The sequence below is a fragment of the Desmodus rotundus genome, chromosome 3 (assembly GCF_022682495.2).
Source record: "Desmodus rotundus isolate HL8 chromosome 3, HLdesRot8A.1, whole genome shotgun sequence".
In the NCBI taxonomy this organism is placed as follows: domain Eukaryota; kingdom Metazoa; phylum Chordata; class Mammalia; order Chiroptera; family Phyllostomidae; genus Desmodus; species Desmodus rotundus.
The window spans coordinates 28201532-28225031 of record NC_071389.1 but is presented as its reverse complement, the minus strand read 5'-3'; the positions used below and the strand labels follow the sequence as shown (position 1 = coordinate 28225031).

Sequence of the window (23500 nt, the reverse complement as noted above, 5' to 3'; positions counted from 1 at the left end):
AGGGCACAGGAAGTAGATGTTGCACAGTCTAGTCATGGATTTTGATGTATTTTCCCTCTTGATCCTTTTCGGTTCTCTGCATCTTTCCCTTCCCCAGGCTTAGGTTCCGAAACCCTCAAGACACAGAGCCAGTGTTTCTTCTGCAATAGAGAAAAAAAAAAAGAGGCCAGAGAGAGAGGTGGTTGAATGCTCGTTCTAACCACCTCCTTGCTATATGACCTTGAGCAAATCACTTGTCCTCTCTGAGCCTAATTTTCATACTTAGAACAGAAAACAATGCTTCCAAGGTGGAGAAGGTACACGTGAGGTGCTTAGCACACGTCCTGGTATCTGTGCTGGAAGGGGCTCAGTCAGTGGTAGGCCCTACACTGGCAGCAGTAAGTGAGCAGTGTTCAGGGTCAGTCTAGGTGTCCTCTGGGAGGGGGCGGGGAAGAGAACACTGTACAGCAGGGGCCGCAGCCCCCATGCCTGGATCCACAGTGGAGGGCTCCTTCCCAGCCACACATGTGTCAGGCAAGTGAGAGGGAACATGCTAAAAAAGGGTGACCCTCTTGAATCTGGCATCCTGGGGACCTGAAGCAGAGGTTTCATGTTCAACAGGGGACTGCACATCTATAAATAAATGAAGAGGGTCAGGGGGTTTGTCTAAGAGTGCCCTGCCAGCTGCTGAGTAGTTATCTCATTCCATTGTGATCTGGGTTCAAATCCCAGTCTGGTCTCTACTAGAAATTCAAGCAAGTTGCTTAACCTGCCTAAGCCTCAGTTTCTTAAACTGTAAAATTTGGACAATAATACGAACTTCACATGGTTGTTCTGAGGATTTAGTGAGGTAAAGTATGTCAGCACATGACACCATGAACATAGCATGTGCTCAAGAAATGGGAGAAGTCATCGCCTTCGCCAGCTGCATCACCACCACCCTCTGAGGTCACATGCTGGGAAGTGGCCCAGGTGGGGCTGGAGCCCAGACCCTCGTCCCTCTGAAGCCTGTTTTCATCCCAGCACGCTTCCCTGCCTCCCAACTCAGTTTATGTTCACCTAACAGTTGCACGTGCTGTACTAACCTTTCATACATGTAGCTGGATTCAATTTGTGAAACTATCGTGGAGAATTTCTGCATTTGTGTCCATGAGGGACATGGGCCTGCAGTTTCCTTTGCTTGTAATGTCCTCAGTTTCCATGTCAGAGGGGTGCTGTCCCCCCAGACTGAGCTGGGAGCTACTCCCTGTGCCTAAAATTTTTAGTACAGACTTGCAAGCAGTTCTTCCTCACAGGGTTGCTGGAATTCACCAGTGAATCCTTCTAGATCTGGAGTTTTCTTTTTAAAAGTATTTTATTGTTATGTTGTTACAGTTGTTCCAACTGTCCCCACTTTGCTCTCCTGTGCCCAGCTCACCCTCTGGAGTTTTCTTCTTTGAAAAGGTTCTAATTCCACATTCAGTTTGAAAAAGAAATATATGGCTAGTCAAAAAACCTCTTCCTCTTAAAGTGATGTCTTTTAATGGATTCAAATGTTTTATCTAAGTTATCTGATTTATTGGAATTAAGTTATTTATAAAAATCCTCTATTATCCTTCTAATAGCTCCCCCCACCCCCTCCTCTGGTGGTTCCCCACACACAAGCGGCACAGGTCAGTGCTCAGTGTGGACCTGGGCCGACCTGCTCTGACCTCAGGGCTCTCCCTCTCTGCGCAGCGCTTTTGTCCCGTGCTTCGATCTGGGCGCCCAGCCACCTTGGCCTCCGTCAGCACGGGCTGCGGGCACAGAATACCGTGCACTGGGCGGTTAAACAACAAACATTTATTTCTCACAGCTTTGGAGTCTGGAAGTCTCAGATGAGCATAAAAAACTTACCATAGAATATCAACTTTTGAAAAGACAGAATACTTAATCCATTATGTTTTCCTTCTGAAAACAGAAAACCCAGCCAACGGCGGTTTACACATGCAGACATTTCTGTTTTTCGCAGAACAAGCAGTCTTGAGACAACCAGCGACGTGGGTCAGCTCACAGCTGCGTTATGTAGGTGGGAGCACCCCTGTGCTCTCTGAGCTGTTCTGCTCACGGTCTCCAGATGGCTTGCTCAAGTCCAGACATGACATCTTTATTTGTGGTAAGAGAAAGGGGACTTGGGAGAAGAGGTTGTATCACTGTCACTCTCTCCCTTTGTTAAGAAAATAAATATTTTCACAAAACTCTTCAGCTGAGGTTTCATTTTGTCTCACAGAACGGGACCAGGTCCCATGACTGGCTTAGCTGGACAGGTTCTGGGTAAGAGAGACATGGAAGGGTCCTTGGGACTCTGAGGGTTCAGCACCGACGGCCCCCAAACAAATGTCAGTAGGAATATGGTCATATCAGCAAAAAGCGGGAAATGAATAGTCACCCAACTAACGTGTGTCACATTAAAATTGTATGTAAAGTACAACATCAGTTAGGTGAGGGAAGACGTCACTTTTGTTAGGTACAGAAAAAAATTAGAGAGAAATATAAGGAAGTTTTCTTTGTTGTGTGGAAGGAACTACAGGGTAACTACATTCTTTTTCTTCCTTCCTGTCTGTATGAATTTTCTCTGACGAGCATGGATTACTTCACTTAGAACACGTGGCAGACTCTATCAGGAATTGCCCCGTGGATCAAAGAACCCGCAGTGGAGGGGTCCCCAGACTGACAGTCAGGGTTCTCTGCGTCTCTCTCAGACTCTGCCACCCTGCAGCTGAGGTAAAGGACTCATGAACAACTCAACTCCCACAAAGGCTGGAGTCCAACTTGAGGGGGTCAGAGAAGTTGAGGGGAGCCCATGCCCAGGCTAGAGACTTGGGTGGGTAGAGACTTGGGTAGTGCTAGCTTGTCACCACCCCCCACTGCAGACAGAGTGTGTTGGAGGTACTTTACAGCCAGGCAGAGCTAGCCTGGGATCTCAGCTGCCTGGAGCAGCTGCGTGACCTTGGACAAGTCTTTTGCCTGTGAACATTAGTGTCCTCACCTGGGAAGGGGAAATAATGTGCCTCTTTCACAGAGTAGTTGGAGAATTAAATGACTTGGTGCCAAGCTGGGCACATAGAAGGTGCACAATAAATGCTGGTCCCTTTCCCCTTTTCCTTCCTTATCCCTGGAAGAATGTGTATCTATCCGAAGCCCCGGAAGAGCCCACTGCCCTCCAAAGTTGTGACCTGAGGTCTAAATGTGTGAGCCACCACCTCCCGTCCACAGTGGCTCTGTTCTTCCCGCCTGAGAGGCCCCCCCCCCGCCTCTGTTCTGGCCTGGGCTGGATCGTACACTGGGTTCCACACCAGGCAGTAGCACAGCCTGAGTGGCCAGGCAAAACCGTGTTCAGTATCCTAGCTTTGCACAGCCTACTTAAGCCTGCAAGCTTCCATTTCTATATCTATAAATAGGGATAATAGTGCTATAGGGATTTAGTATAAATATCTGGCCCATAATGACTACTCAGAATAAAACAAGCCAATGGTAAGTGTTGTTATGACATAGGGAACACAGCCCCATTTTACAGTGAGGAAGCTCAGGCTCTGGGAAGCTAAGTGACTTCACCAGGTTGCAGTGACTTTGTGTGTGTCTGATGACACACTGCTGGGTCCCCTATGCACACTTGCTTCCCCAGAGGTTGCCCTTGCTGAGGGAAGGGTGGGGCTATCCCCAAGCTGTCAGTGGGAGGTGCCTGCTGGGGCTGCAGCCTGGCACTAAGGGTACTGGGTGAGGGGGTTCCAGCCTGGGGAAGATGCATCGGAGCAGGGTTTGAGGGCTTATCAGGAGGAGGGATGGTGACTAGATAACCCCACATACCCTCATGAGGAAAAGTAGGGCAAGTGAGAGGTACTGCCTTGTCACAAAGCCTGGGGATTCTGGGGGACAGAAGAGAGTGTGGTTAGAGATGGAAGTGTAGAGAGGCAGATATGGGGCAAAGGGTGGCTTTAGAGGGCACACCATTGGTGTCAGATGGGACCAGCACTTGCTTTTAGGTCAGTACAAGAAAGACTGGGAGGGGAAGACCAGGGTTGGGGGTTCAGGGCTGGGGCAGAATCCTACTCTAAAGCAGCCTCTGCCTGCGGGGCTTAAGGAGCTTGCATGTTCAGGCAACCATGCACAGTGTGCTCTGGCAGGAGTGGGTGAGTGAAGGTGACAGCTGCCCCAGCCCACTCACCAGGGGCCCCTGAAGGTCAACACCTGCTCCGTGGGGCCAGGCTCCAGGCTCGTCTCTGACCTGTCTTCAGTTTCCATCCCTTTCCAGGCTAGTGGCACCCTTTCCTGCCTCTCTGGTCCTCTGTGTCTCCTTGGCTGCCCATCTGCGTCTGTTGATTCTTCCTGCTGTGACTCTGTTTCTCTATTCTGCCCAGTCTGCGTCTCTGGTTTGTACTCTAGTGCATATTTGCTGCTCACAGATGGGAACCTGCCACCTCACACCCTGGTTACACCTGCTCTGTCTTCATTTCTCAGAATCGCCAGATCCCCCGGGCTTTATGGCTCACCCCATCGGGCCTGTGGCCCGGCACACCCCTGTCCCTCACAGGAGGGTACCCCTGGGTACGTTCATGCCCAGAGCCAGAGCTCTCTTCACTTTGTGGGCAGCACTGAGGGTTCCAGGGGCTGCGGGACAAGGCAGGAAGAGGACATGGGGAAGACCAGCTCTGGCAGCACCCTCCTGGACTCTGACCTCATGGAGCTTGCTGGGAAGAAGTAAGGCATAGTGTGGAGGGCAGAGGGGAACATGAGGCCTCAGGGAGGGTCAGCATATGGCTGTGTCTCTGTGCACAGAGTGGGCACCAGCAGCCTGGCATCACTGCCCCCTTGCACCTGCTTGGCTTGGTGCATTGCCTGCCCCAGCTTCATTCATGTTGTATTTTGGCCATGATTTCTGCTTGTCCTTCTCCTGCTCTTTCCTTTCAGATTCTACCCTGGAGGAGGCAGGAAATGAGAGAGCAAGTGAGCAAGTAAGTGGTGGGGGAAGAAGGAAGAACTGTTTTCAGGCAGGTCAGTCCAACCACATTCTTGTTGTGGATGCTCAGAGTCACCTGGTGTTTTTATGAGCACAGGCTCTGCAGTTGGCTGTGGGTGTGTCCCTGGGCAGGTTGTGTCACTGCTTTCCTTAACTGTAAAATGGGTGTAGAAGTGATGCCCACCTCACAGGTGGCTCTGTGCAGAGCACATGTGCAGCCTGCAGGCAATCAGGCACAGCTTCTGCTGTCTCCTGTGACAGGTGTCTGTTCTGTTTGGAAGGTGCCCATAATTATTATTCAATCTTTCAACTATCACCCCAGTTATGGGGATAAAATGAAATAATGCATGTAAAGCACATGTCATGGTGCTTGGCACAGAGTCTGCTGTCACAACATATAATAAATATATTGATTTATTAAAATCATGATATTATTAGGTAAAAGTATATAATATTGTGAAATTGTTGAATTACTATATTATTGAAAATAATATTCGGTATTATTACTTACCAGCTTGGATAGGAGTGGAAACAAATGCTAGAGAGATTCACCATACTTGTTACCAACTCTCTGAATCCTCCTCCCTCAACCAGCTTGTGCCCTGATCTCTCCTGGGGGCGCATGACCTCCAGACACACGTAATTTTCTCCAGATGACTGAGGAACAGGAAGGAAATGTATAGGGGGATAGACAATTTCTATACTCCTTTCTTTCTCCTTCCTCCTGGTCTGTAGCTCATTCAGCAAGCATTTATTGGGTCATACTATGTGCCAGGCTCTGTATTAAGTAAAGGGAAACAATAAAATTATGTATGCTGAAGCCGAGCTGCTCAGTGGGGATGTGTTTGACCCGTGGAGTTTCCAAGTTAACATGGGCCTGCTGCCTTGAGCTAAGACAGAGTCCAAGGAGCTGACCAGTTAGGAGCCTAGAGTCTGGGTCCCAGTCTCAACTCTGTGATGAACTTCCATGGAAACCTGGGATCCGTCTTCTTCCTACATCTCCTCTCTGCATGTGGCACCTCGGGTCACTCTCATGCTCTCTGTGTCAGCCCTTGCAGCAGCCAAGGATTTCTCTAAAGTGTCTGGCCTGCCTTGGAGTCTGATGACCAAAAGTGGGTCTGGCTTTAAGGAGCACAGCCAGGGTATTGCTCTAACTCTCTTAGACTTTCCCCTTTAGGTAAGGGGGACATTGCAGGATTGAAGAAGTGGCCCCATCAAATGTTCATTTTAGAAATGGTGCTCTGCAAACCAGTGCATAAAAGGGGCTGAGCAAAGATGCAGCTGGAGGACTGAGATAAACTCCAAGTGGGGGAGAGGTACCAGTGTCTGAACCAGACAGTGGCAGTGGGATTAGTGGGGGATGGATGGATGGAAGAGGCAGTTTGGAGGTGGTTGCAATGGGGACAGACAGGATGTCGGGGAATGAGTACGGAGATGAGGAGATTTTCCCAAGTTTCTGAGTGGCATGACTGCATTGATCTTAGAGATGCCATCAGTTTCTGCCAACTCAAGATTCTTTGCCCTCGTGATTCTCTTTCCCTTTTGAGAATCAAGGCCAGAAAACACTTCAGTAAATTGCGGATTCAGACTGGTGGAGTTCTGGTTAGCTATGGTTTTGCTGCTCATGGGAAACCCTGCAGGAGCCACACATGAATGAAATTCAATTTCTCCCACATATTCCCTGAGCCTCAGTTTCTCCATCTGTGAGATGGAGACAATGATCCCCACTCTGTACTTCTCAAAGAGTCCTCATGAGACTCAAAGAGAGAATGAATGTTAAGGTATATTGTAGGGTACAGGCCGAAAGTTGATTGCCTTATTTTTAGCCCAAATAGAGGCACAGAGGTCAGGCTAACCATGGTGGGTAATGACGTCGCCCTTTGTTTGCCCTCACATGGGGACTCTCTGGTTCCTAGTCCTGAGAGTCAGGCAATTTCTTTCCTAGTGAAGAGTGTTTTACTCACTGGAGTGTTGGGGGAAGGATGATGGGGACCCAGAGGTTCAGGGAGCCCGAGTTTCTCACCAGAGGTTCTGGTTGCAGAACAGCATCCTTGGGCACATGATGCTGATTTATAGAGAGTTTGTTCCACTTGCCTTCAGCCTTCACATATGGCTCAGTCAGGTTAACTATCCACTAACACAAGACTCTTAAAGAGCAACCCCTTTCATTGGCTTTATGTAAAACAATGAAAAGTGAGAAGTGGCAGCTGGTTTTTTGACTCTTGGCCCCCAGGTAAAAGATTCTCACATTTTTGAAATTATTCTTCTCATGAAGAATGTGGCTTTCAAGGCATGTGATGGTATTTCTGTTCTACAGGCGAGGAAACTGAGGCCTAAAAAGTGCGCTAATAGCCCAAGGTGGCATAGCAGGGGAAACCAGAGCCAGGACTCCAGCAGAACCCACTGTCTCTAAACACCATGCCCTTCCAGGCTGCTGTGTGCTTCCTCTCCCTTCAAGACCACCTGGCCAAACACCATTGTTCTTTATGCAGAAATGAAGGCCAGCCTGGAGAGACAATGCAACCTACAAAGGCCTTTGGTGAAAGGTAGGAATTTAACAAAAACAGTTATCTGCCAGCCAGCTGAAAGTTGTGGGGTAATCTTTTAGAAAATCCTAGAAAAATACATGGCATATGGGAGGTTCAAAGTGTGTTCAGTTCTTTGGCCAAAGTCAGGAAATCATCTGATGTATTCAATGTAAACACATGTTTGCCCTGGCTGAATGGCTCACTTGGTAGGAGCATGGTCCCATACACCGAAAGGTCATGGGTTTGGTTCCCAGTCAGGGCACATACCTAGTTTGCAGGTTTGATCCCCAGTTCAGGGCAGGTATAGGAGGCAACTGATCAATGTTTTTCACATCATTGTTCTCTCTCTATCTCTCTCTGTCTCTCAAATCAATAAATATATCCTCATGTGAGGATTAAAAAAATAAGGAAATATAGGCATGGGTTCTTGGGAGACTCATTCATGTTGTTCCAAAGGAGAACAAGCAGACTGCAGAACAAGTAGGTTCGATCTAAAAAATTGGTGCCAGGAAAGGAATAACACTGACAGCACCAAGATCACTCTCATTCTCTCAGTACCGATGATACACATGACATCTCTCCAGTAAGGCTGTCCTCTCTCCATTTTGCAGGAAGAAAGAAGGCTTGAGGAGCTTCAGTTGAGAAAGAGGTAGGGTCTGTAACAGGCTAAGAGAGTAAATTAAATGCTGGGAGGAGCAACAGAATGTAGGCATCTGGGAGGGTGAAATGTGTGAGCATCCTAGAGGATGTGGTATTTCCCAGAATCTTAGCTGGCATACTTTGGACCTGAATCTCAGTCCTGTGCATGGAGAGCCATCCAGAAATGCAATTAACATTTATTAGGCATCTACCACATGGTAGGCCTCCTGTGTGATGCTTTTCATGCCAAAACTTCACCCAATCTTTGCAGCAAACTTGTAACAAAGTGACAATGACTCTCATTTTGTTCTTGAGGAAGTAGTCTCCAAGGGTTATGAGGCCAGGTAAAGGGCTCTCTCAAGGTCATTTACTCAGGCAATTATAGAACCAAGATTCGGAACTCAGCATTGCTTCTAACACAGCATGACCTGTGATGGTGTGGGCGGGTGGTCAGGGAGGTGTCCTGAGCTGGGGCACACTGAGGGTAAAAGTAGAGTGGAAACAGAAATCGATATCTTCAACAGGAAGGAAGAGGTTCTCTCACTAAAATTTGCCCAATTTCATGGAGTATGTACACCCATATTTATCTGTAAACAGTTGGTAGTCTAACTCAGGAGAAGAGGATACTAAGGGAAAGTACAGACCAGCTAGTCCAATGCTTTCATGTCACAGCTGAGGAAACTGAGGCTGAGATGGGTAATTACTGGTGGGTCAGAGACAGAGCCTGGACCACGTGGGAAAGCCCCTTCCTCCTCATAAGATTCCTGGGAGTGGTGACAGTGCACAAGAGCAGGTGAAATGGGCTGTCATGTTGAGGGGCAGATGGTGTTTCATCATAACTGGACACTGACCACCACCACAACCCCATCAGTAGCCCTCACTCTGTGGCATAGTTTAGCTAGTCCTCTGTCAGAATTGGTCTTTCTTTTTCATTTGAAGCAGAACACAATGCAAGAGCCCAACCAGTCCTATGTGACTGAGTTCATCCTTCTGGGCTTCTCCTTCAGTCCCAGGACCATGCCACTGCTCTTCTCAGCCTTCCTGATGACCTACCTGCTGAGTATTCTGGGCAACAGCATGATCAGTATCCTCATCTGCCTGGATTCGCACCTCCACACGCCCATGTACTTCTTTATTGGCATCCTTTCCCTGCTGGATCTGGGCTACACCACCACAACTGTGCCCCAGATGTTGGCACATATGGCCAGCCAGAGGAAGACCATCTCTTTTGCCAGCTGTGTGGCCCAAATGTACATTTTCTTGGTGCTAGGCGTCACTGAGTCCTGGCTGTTTGCCATCATGTCTATAGACAGGTACGTGGCCATTTGCCACCCACTGAGGTACAAGGTCATCATGAGCCCACTGTTGTGTGGGGCGATGGTCATTTTCTGTGGACTCTGGGGTGTCACCTCCGCTCTTGTCTACACTGTGTTTGCCATGCGTCTGCCCTACTGTGGCCCCAACCAGATCAACCACTTCTTCTGTGAAGTCCCAGCACTCTTAAAACTGGCTTGTGCAGACACCTCAGTCAATGACCAAGTAGACTTCATGCTCGGCTTTTGTGTCATCCTGGTTCCACTTTTCCTTATCCTTGTGGTTTTCATCAACATCTTCATTGTCATCTTGAGGATCCATTCAGCCCAGGGGCGGCTGAAGGCCTTCTCTACCTGTGCCTCCCATATCACTGTGGTCACCATGTTCTGCGTGCCAGTCTTGGTCATGTACATGAGGCCTGGCTCTGAGGCCTCCCCAGAGGAAGACAAAAAGTTGGCCCTGTTCTACAACATCATCTCTGCTTTCCTCAACCCCATCATCTATAGCCTCCGCAATAAAGATGTCAAGGGGGCGTTCCTCAAGGTGACAGGCTGGGGCAGAGCCCCAGAATGAGGCCCTGGGAGGCTAGCTGGGGGACAGAGAAACAAGACTCATGATGTACAGTCAATGCACCAACACTCATTAACATAACTCAGGAGCACCAGAGCACACGCCCCCTCAGCCCCACTCTCAACACTACACTGGTCCTGGGGGACAGCCCATGGTTTGGCTGACAGGTGAATACCATGAAATGTCTCCTAGGCACATCAGTCTTGCAGTTCCCTTTTATTCCAGAATCTTTGTAGTTAACAAAAGAAGGGACACTTCTGTCAACTTAGTAGTTAACAAAAGCGGAGCCTTTAAAATCATTTATTGAGACTGAGGGAATGTGTTTTGTGGTATGCTCTGTGTCTGAATCTTGAGAAAGGCTAATTACCATCTTGTAATGGCATACATGGTATTAGCAATTACCAATGGCAAATGTTCATTGATGCTACTGTATGGCAGGCCTAAGGCTAGGTCCTGTGGATGCAGGCATGGATAACTCAAGTCCCAGTGTAGTGTGTGAGAGATGAGTACTAAGACAAGGATGCCTAAGATACTAAGCATGCAGCTGGTAGCACCCTGGAGAAGTGACAAGGTGGTGGGCATGGCTTCACAGATGAGTCCATGTTTCTCTAGGTATTGGAATATTGAGTGCAAATTTGATATGTCCTAAAACTGGAAGTATTAAGCCAAAGTAGTGAAGGTTCTTGATACATAAACCAGATTCTCTTGCAAAAAAAAAATCAATTTATACTCTCACCAGCCATGTGTGAAAGTCTATCTTTTATTGTCTTCTGGTCACCCCTGATTTCATTATTTAAAAACTAGCCAGTTTCAAAAGTGAAAAAAGGATATCTCACTGGTATTTTACTTTTCATTTCTTTGGTTCCTACTGTGGTGGGATTTCCCATATGCTTACTGATAATTTGGACTTGTTTTGTGAACTGTTCCTATCTGCTCCCATTATTCTGGGATGTTTATGTTTTTCTTTCCAATTCATGAGAGCTCTTTCTATGTTAATGATATTATTCAAATGTCTGTAAGCATGATGAAATTATATACCCCGTTTCCTTATCTGCTTTTTACTTTGGCTCCATTATTTATACAACACCTATCGACAGTGGGGTAGAATAGTGTCTTTGAGGACATTGTGCACCTGTAGCCATGGGCTCTCATGGCGGACCCAGGCCTTCATGTTAAATAGTTCTGGCCAGCACAGCTTGCTATTTCTGTGCAAGGAGGTTTCGTAACCATGTGCATCAGCAAGGGGACTGGAAAGAAGAACCTGAGTGGGCTGCGTGTTAGCTTATGGGAAATGTCCCAGAAAGTCTTGGGGATTGCTTTGTCGGATTCTGGAGACCCTGCAACAGCCATCAAAGTCAAATAAAAAGCCAGTAAATATGGGAAATACATTAATATGACCCTGCAGATTGGTGAGGCCTGGAAGAAAACTTTTTACATTTGTGAACGTTCTATGAGGAATAAGCACAGTGTCAGGAAAGGTCCCTCCAAGCTAAAGTTTGCATCTGGGGGTAACAACATGCCCTCTCCCCTCTCTAATTTTCCTTACTCTTAAGTGGACAGAGTCCCTTCTCCTTGAGGTCACCCAAGACAGGCTGTAGTTTTCCAAAATGGATTTTACTTGAAACAAGAGGAAAAGGGAAAAACACATGCAAATGAACAGAAACAAGTGGTACTGATAGTATTTTTTCCCTTTCTAAGATAATTTCAGTTGACCTCAGATGCTTTAACTGGCGCAGTTTGTAGCTGGGTAGATACTGGCTCATTTCCTCCTTCTCAAATCTCTTTCTCACGCTAAGTTTCCCTACTTTGAGGTCTTTGGATTTTTACTTCTTCCTCCCTCCCCATTTTAAAATTTACTGTCTAGGACTCTACTCACTTCCACGGATCAGGAGAATCATAGCTGATTATTGGTTGATAGTTCATCCCTGAGCCATAAATTTAAAAAATCAAAACAAACATTTGTTGAAAGATTACTACATGCCAATTTCTGTACCAAGCACGTTTCATCTATTATCTCATTTAAGCATTTCCACTTCCCTGTAAAGAAGAGGTACAAACTTTAGAGTAATTCAATGACTTACAAAAATCACATATCTAGTCATTGGTGAAACCAAGTGTCTCATCCTGGTCTGCGTGGCACTAAAGTCCAGGCTCTTGACCATTGTGCTCCATCTACTCTGTCACCTCCCTCTCACACTGCGTCACCACAGATACAGCCAATGTCTGAGCACCCTGTGTCCTCCCCCTGGTTCAGGGTGATGTTAGCCTGGTGGAGTCCAGCTCTTCCAGGTGTCATGGGAGAGTGCTCATGGTGAGTGTGTGTCCTGCTTTGCTCCCAGGGCTTCAGCTTAAAGGGGCCCTGACTCATCCCATCAACTTGAGGAAAGTCCCTGTTCCTCAGACTGTAGATGACAGGGTTGAGAAAGGCTGTGGCAGTATTATATGTAGAAAGGGCCATTTTCTTGCCACTGTTTGACCAGGAATCAGGGCCAGGGCTCATGTACCTAATGATGCAAGGGATGGCGAACACAGTGACCACAGTGATGTGAGAGGCACAGGGAGAGAAGGCCTTGATCTGCCCCTGAGCTGAGCAGATCTTCATGATGGCAGCCAAGATGTTGGCATAGACAATGACAACTAGGGAGAGTGGGACCACAATGACACTGAAGCCCACAATAAAGTCCATACAGTCACCGAGGGATGTGTCTGCACAGGCCAGCTTCAGGACAGCAAGAAACTCACAAAAGTAGTGGTCAATATCATTAGGGCCACAGTAGGGCAGTCACATGGCAAAGAAGGTATAACACAGACCACCACACACCATAGGCTGCACAGATGTCCACCATGAGGTCCCAAAGCCAGTGGCTCATCATGACGTTGTACTGGAGAGGGAGGCAGATGGCCATGTACCCGTCCATGGACATGATGGAAAAAAGCCAGGACTTGGTGATCCCAGAGAGGAGGAAGATGTGCATCTGGGCCACATATCTAGCAAAAGAGATGACCCTCTTCCTGCTGAGAATGTGCACGAGCATCTGGGGCATGTAGTGGTCGTGTAGCACACATCCAGCAGGGAGAGAATGCTGATGAAAAAGTACGTGGGCGTGTGGAGGCTCAAGTCCTGGTGGCTGAGGGTGATAAGGAGGCTGTTGCTCTCGAAGATCAACAGGCAGAAGACTAGAAAAAAGGTGAAGAACAGAGGATTGATCCTGGGATAAGGGGCACAGCCCAGTAGAATAAACTCTGTCAGAGAGGACTGGTTGACTTCCTGCATCGTGATCTGCCTGTTCAGAGAGTTTGGGGGATACGGAATTTATTGAGTGTCTGTGCCAAGTGTGTGCAAGGAATTTCCACACTCGTCTCATTTACATTTCCTAACAAGAAGTTTGGATCAGCAGATGGCCCCACAAGATATGTCCCCATAGTAGTTTGAGTGGTACTAGGGCTTGGTTCAGGATTTCATTGAGGGTCACAGTGATAAAAATGGAGAAGATCAAGTCAGTGAAGTGCTCTATGCTGTGAGCCATTGTGGCCTGTGGCTGTCTCTGCCTCCTTTTACTGGCTGAGCCTTTATTTACTCTCTATTATTCACCCCATTTCTATTTTCTCTTGGGACTACAGAGGTTGCTAAGCCTTGGTTTAAATAAGGACCAGGGTTATTATTTGGGTTAGAGTTAATATTTATGATTTAACTTTTTCTGGTATTTGAGGCTTCATTGGTATTCATTAATTATGTCATTCATTCAACACATTTTTACCTAAATGCTCACTATTTATTTATATTATAAATCAGGAGCAAGGAAGAGTTTTAAATAATCTGGGTGAAAAAGTGAGTTTACACTATCTACTAAGATAAATTGTAAACATGTTAAAAGTTAAATGCAAAAAAATAAAACTATAAAATATTATACGAGAAAATATATGGATAAATGTTTACTTTAGGTTGGGACAGAGAATGGCTTTTTAAACATCACCTGAATGTTTCCAAGTAAGTCCTTCAGCCTCAAGGTGATGAAATCCTTTCCCTTTAATGTGCAAATAAAGAACATAGCTCCTCATTGATCAGCTATAAGAAGTCCAATACTTTCTCCACTATTTTGGAAGGTTCTTTGTGCATCCCTGCCAGGTCACCTTGCTCTAAAACCCCTGCTCTCATTGAGTCCTTGACTACCATCCTCCCGCTGCCTCACTCATGTGCCTCAGCTGCACTGGCCTCCTCCATGGCTCAGCTCTCTGCTCTCCCTCCTTTATGCACAAACCTCACCCACCCAAGGTTCGCAGTTGTAGGACTTATCCTGCAGGGGAGATGACTTACTGTGCAGCACAGAACAGGAACCATTTATAATAGAATATTTAATTGTGTCAAGTCCCTACGTCATCTCTGCAACAGTTCCTCCCCGCCCCCCCGGCATTTTCCTCTCTAGTTGGCAGCAACTGATCTGTTTGATTGTGCAGAGAACATTGGCTCAGCTTCCTTGTGTCCACATCATGCCCAAGCTGCTCACATTCCCCCCACGTGAATGCCAACATCTTTTCCTGCCACAGGAGCAGAAAAACAAAGGAAGAAACAGCAAAGAAAAATATGAAAATTTTGGCCACAGAACAAAAAGAAAATGTTTTCTAAGTTAATAAAACTAATGTTTGCGATATATGTGGAAGACAATGATTAATGTCATTCATAAACAAAGATCTCTTCTAAAACATAAAGAAAACTCTGACAACAGAGAGTGAGATATGAATAACACATTCACCAAAGAGGAGATTCAAATGGCCAATGAACCCAAAAAGGATTAACCTTTATAATAGTTAAAGATAGCAAGTTAAAGCATCAATAAAACAACAGCTTTTGTACATATACAATTGGAAAGAGTTCTTTTAAAATGATAATGCCAACCATTGGCCAGTTTATAGTAAATGAGGAATTCTCATATATTGCTGCGAGAAATAAATTGCTATCATCTTTCTTTAGGAAAATTTGATGTTATGGAATTTCACTTTAAAGATTATTGCGTACGAAAAAATCAGAGATGTAGAAAGAGATTTCATAAAGTATGTCCATTGCAGTATTATTTCTAATAGGAAAACCGGAAACAACCGAAATGTCTGATCTTATGAGACTAGTTAAATTAATTATGATATATTGATATGATTGAACACCTTGTAGCTCTTCCAATCACATTTTGGAGACTATTGCACAGTGTGGGGAGATGTGCCAATGGATTGCTATGTTAAAAAGGAGGACATGAAACTCTTCTAATAGTATGAAAATGTATGTGCATAGACAAAAAATTGGAAAGAAATATACCAAAATTTTAACAGTGGTCATTTCTGGTCATCAGATTTATAGTGGTATTTGTTTGCTTGTATTATCTGAATTTACCTAATTTTCCACAATAAACATGAATTACTTTTATAATGAGGAAGAAAGATCCAAAAGATACTTTGAAGATGGAATATACAGCTTTGGCTTCTCAGGCTGGAGATGACACAGGAAAATCTGAGATGGAGGAGGATGCAGTGGACCTGGGGAGGCCAGGGGAGACCAGAAGGGAGGCTGCTATTGTCCAGGTTCATCTCCTCCACTGACCCGCACCTGGGCATCAGCTTCCGTGGTCTAATGCAAACGTGTTTACTGGTTAAGGCAGTGTTTGGGATAGGAGGGTACCTGAGAGTGAATGCCTAACTTCTCACTAGTGTGTGTGAGGAGCTAGGTAGGAGACCAAACAGTAATCCAGATCAGAATGACTCACTCACTCCAGGGTGGGACCAGGGCAGCCCCCAGAGGGGGAGTGTGGTCATGAAGACAAAAGAGAGAAGAAAGAGAAACAGACTTTTATTCTAGATACCAGAGGCCAGTAGACCTCTGAGGCTGGCAAACCAAGGCCATGGTAGCCTGAGGTGGCATGCGAGGCAGAGGGCCCTGAATTTGGAGTCAAGTCCACCTGAGCTCCAGCAGCAACATTGCCCCTCTTGCTGTGTAAGCTGCACAAATGACGTCACCTCTCTGAAGTTCAGTGCTTCTTCTGGACATGGGACTCTTCAGGGTGGTTGGGAAGTTGGGTGAAGGTCATTTTGAGTTTATGCCAGAGAACAAAGTGGGCGGTGAATAAATGCCAAAAGCCATGCAGGGCATCCTCTGCCTGAGCCAGCTCAGGTGGGAACATAAGATGCAGACACTTCTCTGCCTCCTAAACCCCTACAAGGACCCAAAGAATACTGGAGCTGGTGAGAGGAGGAAGCAAATCTCTGGCAGAGAAGGGCCCTGGCCTGCTCTGAGGGCCCTGGCTGCTCCCTGCTGGCTCTGGCCCAACAATGGGCACCCGGGCTCCCTCACAAGGGACCCTGCCCAGATGGACACAAGACCAGAGTGAAGTTGCCCACGACTCCCAGTTTACATCCCTGCCTGCCACCAGCTAGGGCAGAAAGGTCAGTTATTAACAAGAAGAGATCGGAATTCCTAACGTCCATATGAGGCCTTCACTTTCTGGCCATCCCCTAAGCATCCTGTAAGAGCCGGGCTCTCATGCTCACTGGAGCACTGGCTTGCTGCATGACCTTGGGAAAGCTACCTACCCTGCTAGGCCACTGTGATCTCAGCTGTAAGAGGGGGGTGGGGAATAACCTGGAACTGCTCCTCCAGGATAGACATCCACCCTATTTATTTACACCTAGATTTGGAGGCAAAGGGGCCAGGAGCAGGGCTGCAGAGACAGAGCAGAGGGCCCCTAGGCCCACCCTTCTCCAGGTGCCCAGGGGAGACTGTGGTTAAAGGTCCTCCAAGGAGGGCCGCCAAGGCTGAAATGGGGGTGGAGGCATGTGCGACCCAGGCACACCATCCTCTAGGCTATCTGGAGAACAGAACTGGAAGCGCTGGACTGCATGGGTTTTGGAAACAGAACTTGGAGTCTCATAATTTCAGAGTTATACATTGTCAGGTTTTTAAAGTCCTTGAACCTTTCTGTCAAAGACAGACTTCTGAAGGACCTCAGAACCATTTGGCTCACCCTCACCTCACCCAGACATGTGGCTCCCTCTGTTCCTCAAACTAGTTGAAGCCTCCTTGAAACTTGCTTTGATAACCATTAGTACAAGTCTCTCATCTTATCAAAGCCCAGAGAAGGGAGGCGACTGGCCTAAGGTCACACAGCAAGAGTGTCTGAAGTAGGGTGAACTCTCAAGTGACTTGACCCCCTAGTCCAGGATCTTGCACCAGCTAGTGAAGCACACACCAATCCACAGTGTCTGTGGCTTTGTGGCTGAGAGGAAACAAATTCACAGGGACTACTGAGTCCTGTGGAGGGAAAGGGTCGCAGCCACTCTCTCAAGGGAGAGTGCCCTGACCCTTGCCTTGAGGGGCTTTTCTCAGGTTTAATTTGCATAGGAATGCAGGGCGTATATGTAAAGCTCATCAATCATTGTCAAGTAGAAATGCTCAAATAATAGATAACATTCAAAGAACTAGGAGGGCTTATTTAGAGTCAGGGTCAGATACCTAAAAGGCCACAAAACTTTGGGGAAACAAACTCATTTCATGCTTGGACCCTTATCACTTAAATTGAGGGTATTAGCAAAGTAGGTTTCATAGGATTTTATGCATTATTTTTTAGGCCTGAATGTCCTAGGGAATCCACCCTTTCCAGCACAGGGCCACACCCACCTCTAGCATTCTGTCAGGCTTAAGTTAAAGAGGGGGAAGTAAGGCAGCCAGGAGATGGAGTTGTCACCAGCAGAACTCCAGCCAGACAATTCTGCAGTGAGGACTTTGGAGGAAGGAAAGTAAATGCAGATGGAAAGTCTGAAAGGCAAGGAAAGCCATAGGGACCTGGGCAAGTGCAAATGAGCACTGTCCCTGCAAATCCATATGGATAATGTCTCATGGGGTTGAATGATACAAGTTAAAATACTAACAATGATAACATGGATATCGGGAGTGGGATAAATGGAAAAATATTCTAGAGTTCTTGTGTATTATCTTGGAGGCCCTTCATCACTTTCTCCATCTCAAACACCAATTCCTCTTTCAGGAGCCACCTCAAATATTGCTTCCTCTGTGAACTCTTCCCCACATCCCTCAGAGGAAAGAATGAATCAGGAGGACCCTCCTCCAGGTTGGTTCATAGTTGCGTGTGTACCTTGCCCCGCCCATTAGCCACAACTACATCCATCTCCATCCCTCCCTGTGGCTCCCTCTGTGGCATCCAGCTCCCCAAGGATGCTCAGGCCACACCCTTGTGAAGGCCTCGGTTGGGGTAGGGGTGTGGAAGACTCAGCAGGGGGTGCAATGCCAATCTGGGGGGGAGGTTCCTGGGGCATCCATCGGGCCCTGAGGTCAGGTTTTTTTCTCATCTGCTTTTCCTCCTCCAGGAAAAAAAAATGAAGCACCCTGGGAGGTCTAGGGTGTTGATGGCCATGAAATTGTCCACTCCCCTTGCCAGGTGGCATGCCCAGGGCTGTTTCAATAGTTAGAAATTCTAGGCAAAATATTTATGGTCCTTGAGACTTCATAGTCTACAGACGTCTTCGAGACCTGAAAGAAAAGGCTGTAGGCTCAAAAACAGAGATTCCACAAGTTAAAAATTAGCACATGTTTAAATGACTATTAATATAACATTTTATCAGTTAGTCAATGGCAACTCATTTAACTGATACATAACATATATAATTCTACAACCTGCTATATAGTTATATAGTGATAGATTAATTATATTGAATGTGGGATGTGGGGACATTTTAATATGTATTTTTTAAAGCACGATGCCCATGGTGGCCTTTAATTGCCCAGTGGCATCTCAGGTGTCAGCCCTTGAGGGTGTGTTCTGTCTGGCATTTCAGATTCCTTGGTGAGAAGCTTTTCTGAAGCAGGAGAGAAGGGGCCAGGCTCCTGCTGTGTCACGGCACCCCCGAGAAGTGTAGCTCTGAGGACTTGAGAGTTAACAGGAAGAACTTGCATTCTGTGATTCTGAGACAGAGGAGGCAGCAGAAATTTTGGAGTCCCTTCTTTTGATGTTTCTGGACAAAAGGGTAGGGAGGAGTTCAGCCTCGCCTGGAGGGCAGAAGAGACTTCAGGCTCCACCCTTTTTGAAAAGGTGGTACAGCTGGTCCAGGGGGACTCCATTTATGCTTGGAACTTGGCCCAGTGTGTCCCTGCAAGATCCAGGCTGGGGCTTGGCCAAGAAGTAGAGAGCCAGAGTGGACAGAGGCCTCTGAGAGCTGAGCCCAGGAGCCTGGCTTCTGAGACAGGAGGGCTCCTCAGTCTGGGCCACCCCATCTCATACTAGCCTCTTTCTGGGTACAGAAGGGTGGCGGGAAGTTGGGGCCAAGTTCTGGAGCCTCACTGTACCCCGCACTCCCCGGATAAAGTCCCTCCCTCTCCTTTTTACTAGCCACCTCTGTGGCCACAGGAGGGCTTGAACTTTCTCTGTGATGACTGGTCTCTCTCCAGCTCCTATCCTTCTCTCCTGACCCTCACCCAGCAGGGAGTCCCCTGCAGCACTCACTGGGCCTCAGAGGCCTCCTTCTCCACTCAATGGGAGCTCAGGACTTGGCGGGGTCCAGTGCAGCTAAGTCTGACAGAGGTGCCCTCTGAGACCCTCAGAGCTGGAGGCCTTTGCCTGCCCCACAGGGAACCTCCTACCTCGAAGGCCTCTTCACAGCTCTGGAGGGATGTTCCTTTTCCAGCCTTTCCTTGGCCCAGCCTGGAACCCACTCTCCCTGGCTGCCCAGACTGAGAATTCAGGGACTCTAGGTCTGAGATCTACCTCCCTTCTCAAGAGCCAAGACCCAAGTTCAACAACTAGGCTCTGTAGGCAACAAGGGCTCACACGGGTGGTAGAATCATCTCCTAACCTTCAGCTCTGACCTCGTTCCTCCCCTGCTGCAGAACCTTCATTGGTTCCTGTCTGCAGAGTTCAGTTGCAGCTTTTCTGTCCTGCCACCAAAGTCCCCTGAGCTGACTCTGCCCACGTCTCCAGCCTCCTCTCCCATCTGGCACCCGCACTCTCCTGCAGCCTGCACCACCTGTATATCCCCAGACACCCCTGACTTCACTGGCCAGGATGCCCTGCCACAGCCTGCTGTCTGGAAGACTCCTGCTCTCCCACCCTGCACAGCTCCTCCCTGGCACACCCATGCCACCAGTCAGAGCCCCCTTCATGAGAGCCCTCTGGGATTGCTCCTCTGTTCCTCTCTGTCTGTGCTATGGTTTCTCTAACCTCCTGTTTGATTCTACAAACGCTCAAAGGTGCCAATGGTGTATCAATATCACTAACACTGGAGACAAAAGGATGAACAAAACTTGGTCCTGCCCCTTCCCCTGCCCATGCTGGGGGAGGACTGGGAGGGATGGAGAGGGATGTAGTTGTGGCTAGTGGGCGGGGCAGGGGACACACGCAACTAGGAAGCAACCTGGAGGAGGGTCCCCCTGATTCATTCTTTCCTCTGAGGGATGTGGGGAAGAGTTCACAGAGGGGGCAATATTTGAGGTGGCTCCTGAAAGAGGAATTGGTGTTTGAGATGGAGAAAGTGATGAAGGGCCTCCAAGATAATCCATAAGAACTTTAGAATATTTTTCCATTTATCCCACTCCCGATATCCATGTTATCATTGTTAGTATTTTAACTTGTATCATTCAACCCCATGAGACATTATCCATATGGATTTGCAGGGACAGTGCTCATTTGCACTTGCCCAGGTCCGTATGGCTTTCCTTGCCTTTCAGATCTTCCATCTGCATTTACTTTCCTTCCTCCAAAGTCCTCACTTCAGAAGTATCTTGGCTGGAGTCCTGCTGGTGAAAAGTTTTCATAATTTTCTTATTCTGTAAATGTCTTGATTTATCTTCATTCTTTATTGATATTTTGCTGAGTACAAAATTACATGTAGGCCCGCCTCCCTGGGACATAGTCCACAGGGCACCTCATGTGAGTTGACCTGCTTCTGGAGGAAAGAGCCAGACTTCTCAGAGGTCAGTCTGTTCTACAACTGGGACCCCAGGACCTGCTGTATGTTCTGCAAAGACAGTTTGCAGCAAGCTCCCCAAAGGATGGCTTCATCTCCATTTTGGGGTCTGATGATGCCATCCCTTGTCGCATTGTGTTCCCGAGGCACACAGGTAATGGGTCTAGCAGCTTGACACGTGGTAATGGAACCAACATCAAAACTGAGATCCCCTTGATCATGAACTCCATAAAATCCTCTTACAACCATCTCAGTGTGTGGACACCTGAAGGTGCACCTCATAGGTGGCTTCAGTGAGAAGGTGCAGTTGTCACAAAAACTTACATATCAAGTTCTTAGTGCATTTGACAGACAAGATGATGACATTCACCTAGTGACATTATGTGTGACAGAATTAAACAACTGTGAGGAATGAACACCACTTTCAATAATTTATGGCATTGCCGTCAACATGAAAACTGCAGAGGTTCACAGAGCCTCCTTCCAAGATCTTGGTCCAGGGGAAGGGCTGCACCCTGTGTGAGTGTTAACAGGAGGACCAGTGATTAGTATTCACGCTGCAAAAGCAGGACCAATTCGTGTAAGACTGTACCCCCGGATGCCACTTCTGATAAGGGAACTCAGGAGTTAAAGATTTTAGCTGCAGTTATCATTGACAAGCGTAAGTGATGAATGCATGTGGAAAGCTGTTGTTCCAGGAACTCAAATACATGACCTCCATGAGTCCAGGAGGACGGCAAGCAATTCAGCCTTTGTGCCCCAGGGGGTCTGTGAGTGGGTCAGGATGTCGGCTGATCATTGTGTTCCAGGGAGGAACGTGGTGATGCAGACAAAGAATTGTTGATCCGCAGATAAAGAAATACTAGGAAAATTGCTGTCAGGCTGCAACTCTGAACTGATTAACTTTTTTCCAGTCCCCTTACCTACGCTTTTCTTCTCCTTATAAAAAGGTCAGCTTGAGATGAAATGTTAAGAGGGTTTTCAGGGTACATAACCTACGGCCTTCTCAGATCTCTGGCATCTGAATAAAGTGCCCATAAAAATTCAATCCTTGCCCTGATCAGTATGGCTTAGTTGGTTGATCCTTGTCCTTCCAAGCAAAAGGTTTGATTTCTGATCAGTACACATACCTGGGTTGTGGGTTTGGTCCCCAGTAGGGGTGTATTTGAGAGGCAACCAATTGATGTTTCTCTTTCTCATTGATGTTTCTCTCCCTCTCTTTCCCCCTCCCTTCCCCTCTTGCTGAGACTCCCCCCCACCCAACTTTGTTGAACATATTAGATGTACCTTGATTTTTTAATACTGATCTCCAACAAAAAACACACTATTTCCTGGAAATAAAGCTCTGCTCAAAGATGAAAGAAGAAGAAGAAGAAGAAGAAGAAGAAGAAGAAGAAGAAGAAGGAGAAGGAGAAGGAGAAGGAGAAGGAGAAGAGGAGGAGGAAGATGGGGAGAGTGGGAGGGGTCGAGGATGGGGAGGACAAGAAGGTGGCTTATGGAGAAAGATCTTTTCTCCAGGAAGCTAAAAATAGGAATTACCAAAGAAATCCACTTTTTGGCATAACAGAGACCATTGGTGGGGTTGGACAGAATATGAATTTGAAATCTACATCCATTGAGTCATAGTGTCTTTCAAATGACTTTCAAAATAATCTTATTTTGGCAAAAAAAAAAAATCATGTGTCAGTTGTTTTCTTTTAGCACATTTCTGTTGTTGCTTTTCAGAAGAATGCTGACTGTCATTAGCTCTTTCAAGAAAATCTGTCCTTTGGTCCCTCCTTTGGCTACATTGAGAATAGTCTCTTTAACTACACTGTTGTGAAGATTCTCTACGGGGCATCCACCTGTGGATTTCTTTTTTATTCACCCTGTTTTGTTTTGTGATTAGGAATCATCTTTGAAGATTATCTAAGGTCACAAGGGTGGGTATTGTCCAAAAAACACCATATAAGACTTGCAAAAAGGTGAAAGAGATTTCTTGGTGCCCTCTTGGTATTGCCTAGAGATACTCTGAGGATTATCTGACTGTATAGGGGTGTACTCCTTCAAACGACCTTCCATGGACTAGGATATTTCAAAACTCTGGAGGCATAGCTGTGAAGTTATAAAAACTGACAGTTATGCAAATGACTCCTGTCCACAGTAATGCACATGATTCATATTCATAACAATGCAGATGTTCAGTGGAAAACATTAATTTCTATGAGTCAAGTTCTTCCCTGAACCAATCCTAACATCTTACTGGTTCCTTCTTGAATTAATGAGCTCAGTGAAAGTTTTGACATATGTTCACTTAGGAAAAATTGTAAAGAAAAATTCATTAATTCATTAAGAATTCCATTTATTAAGTTATCATTCTAGTCTGTTCGTCAGAAGACAGTGGAAAGAATATTCTTCAGCAGGAAAACCAAATCAGCATAGATACATGTCAAAACCTATTGTTGAGTATTAAATCAAGTTACAGAAGAATACTTACTGAATAATTCAACTTTAAAAATTATGAAAAAAATAATAAATGATTTAAGAATTACATATCTTC

General features: G+C 46.6%; 1 protein-coding gene and 2 pseudogenes across 1 annotated transcript; 2 read left to right on the top strand and 1 right to left on the bottom strand.

Moving 5' to 3' along the window:
• Positions 1-9069: 9069 nt before the first annotated feature.
• Positions 9070-10038, top strand: LOC128780530 (olfactory receptor 2A12-like). The gene has a single exon (XM_053920998.1). It carries the CDS (start codon positions 9070-9072, stop codon positions 10006-10008), a length of 939 nt encoding a protein of 312 aa, XP_053776973.1. The 3' UTR covers positions 10009-10038.
• Positions 10039-12348: 2310 nt separating this feature from the next.
• Positions 12349-13279, bottom strand: LOC128780358 (olfactory receptor 2G3-like; annotated as a pseudogene).
• A 5480-nt stretch (positions 13280-18759) lies between these two features.
• Positions 18760-22994, top strand: LOC112296518 (protein N-terminal asparagine amidohydrolase-like; annotated as a pseudogene).
• Positions 22995-23500: the final 506 nt, after the last annotated feature.

Excerpts from the sequence above, each read along its gene's own strand:
- LOC128780530 (XM_053920998.1), top strand. The coding sequence starts at position 9,070 with ATGCAAGAGCCCAACCAGTCCTATGTGACTGAGTTCATCCTTCTGGGC.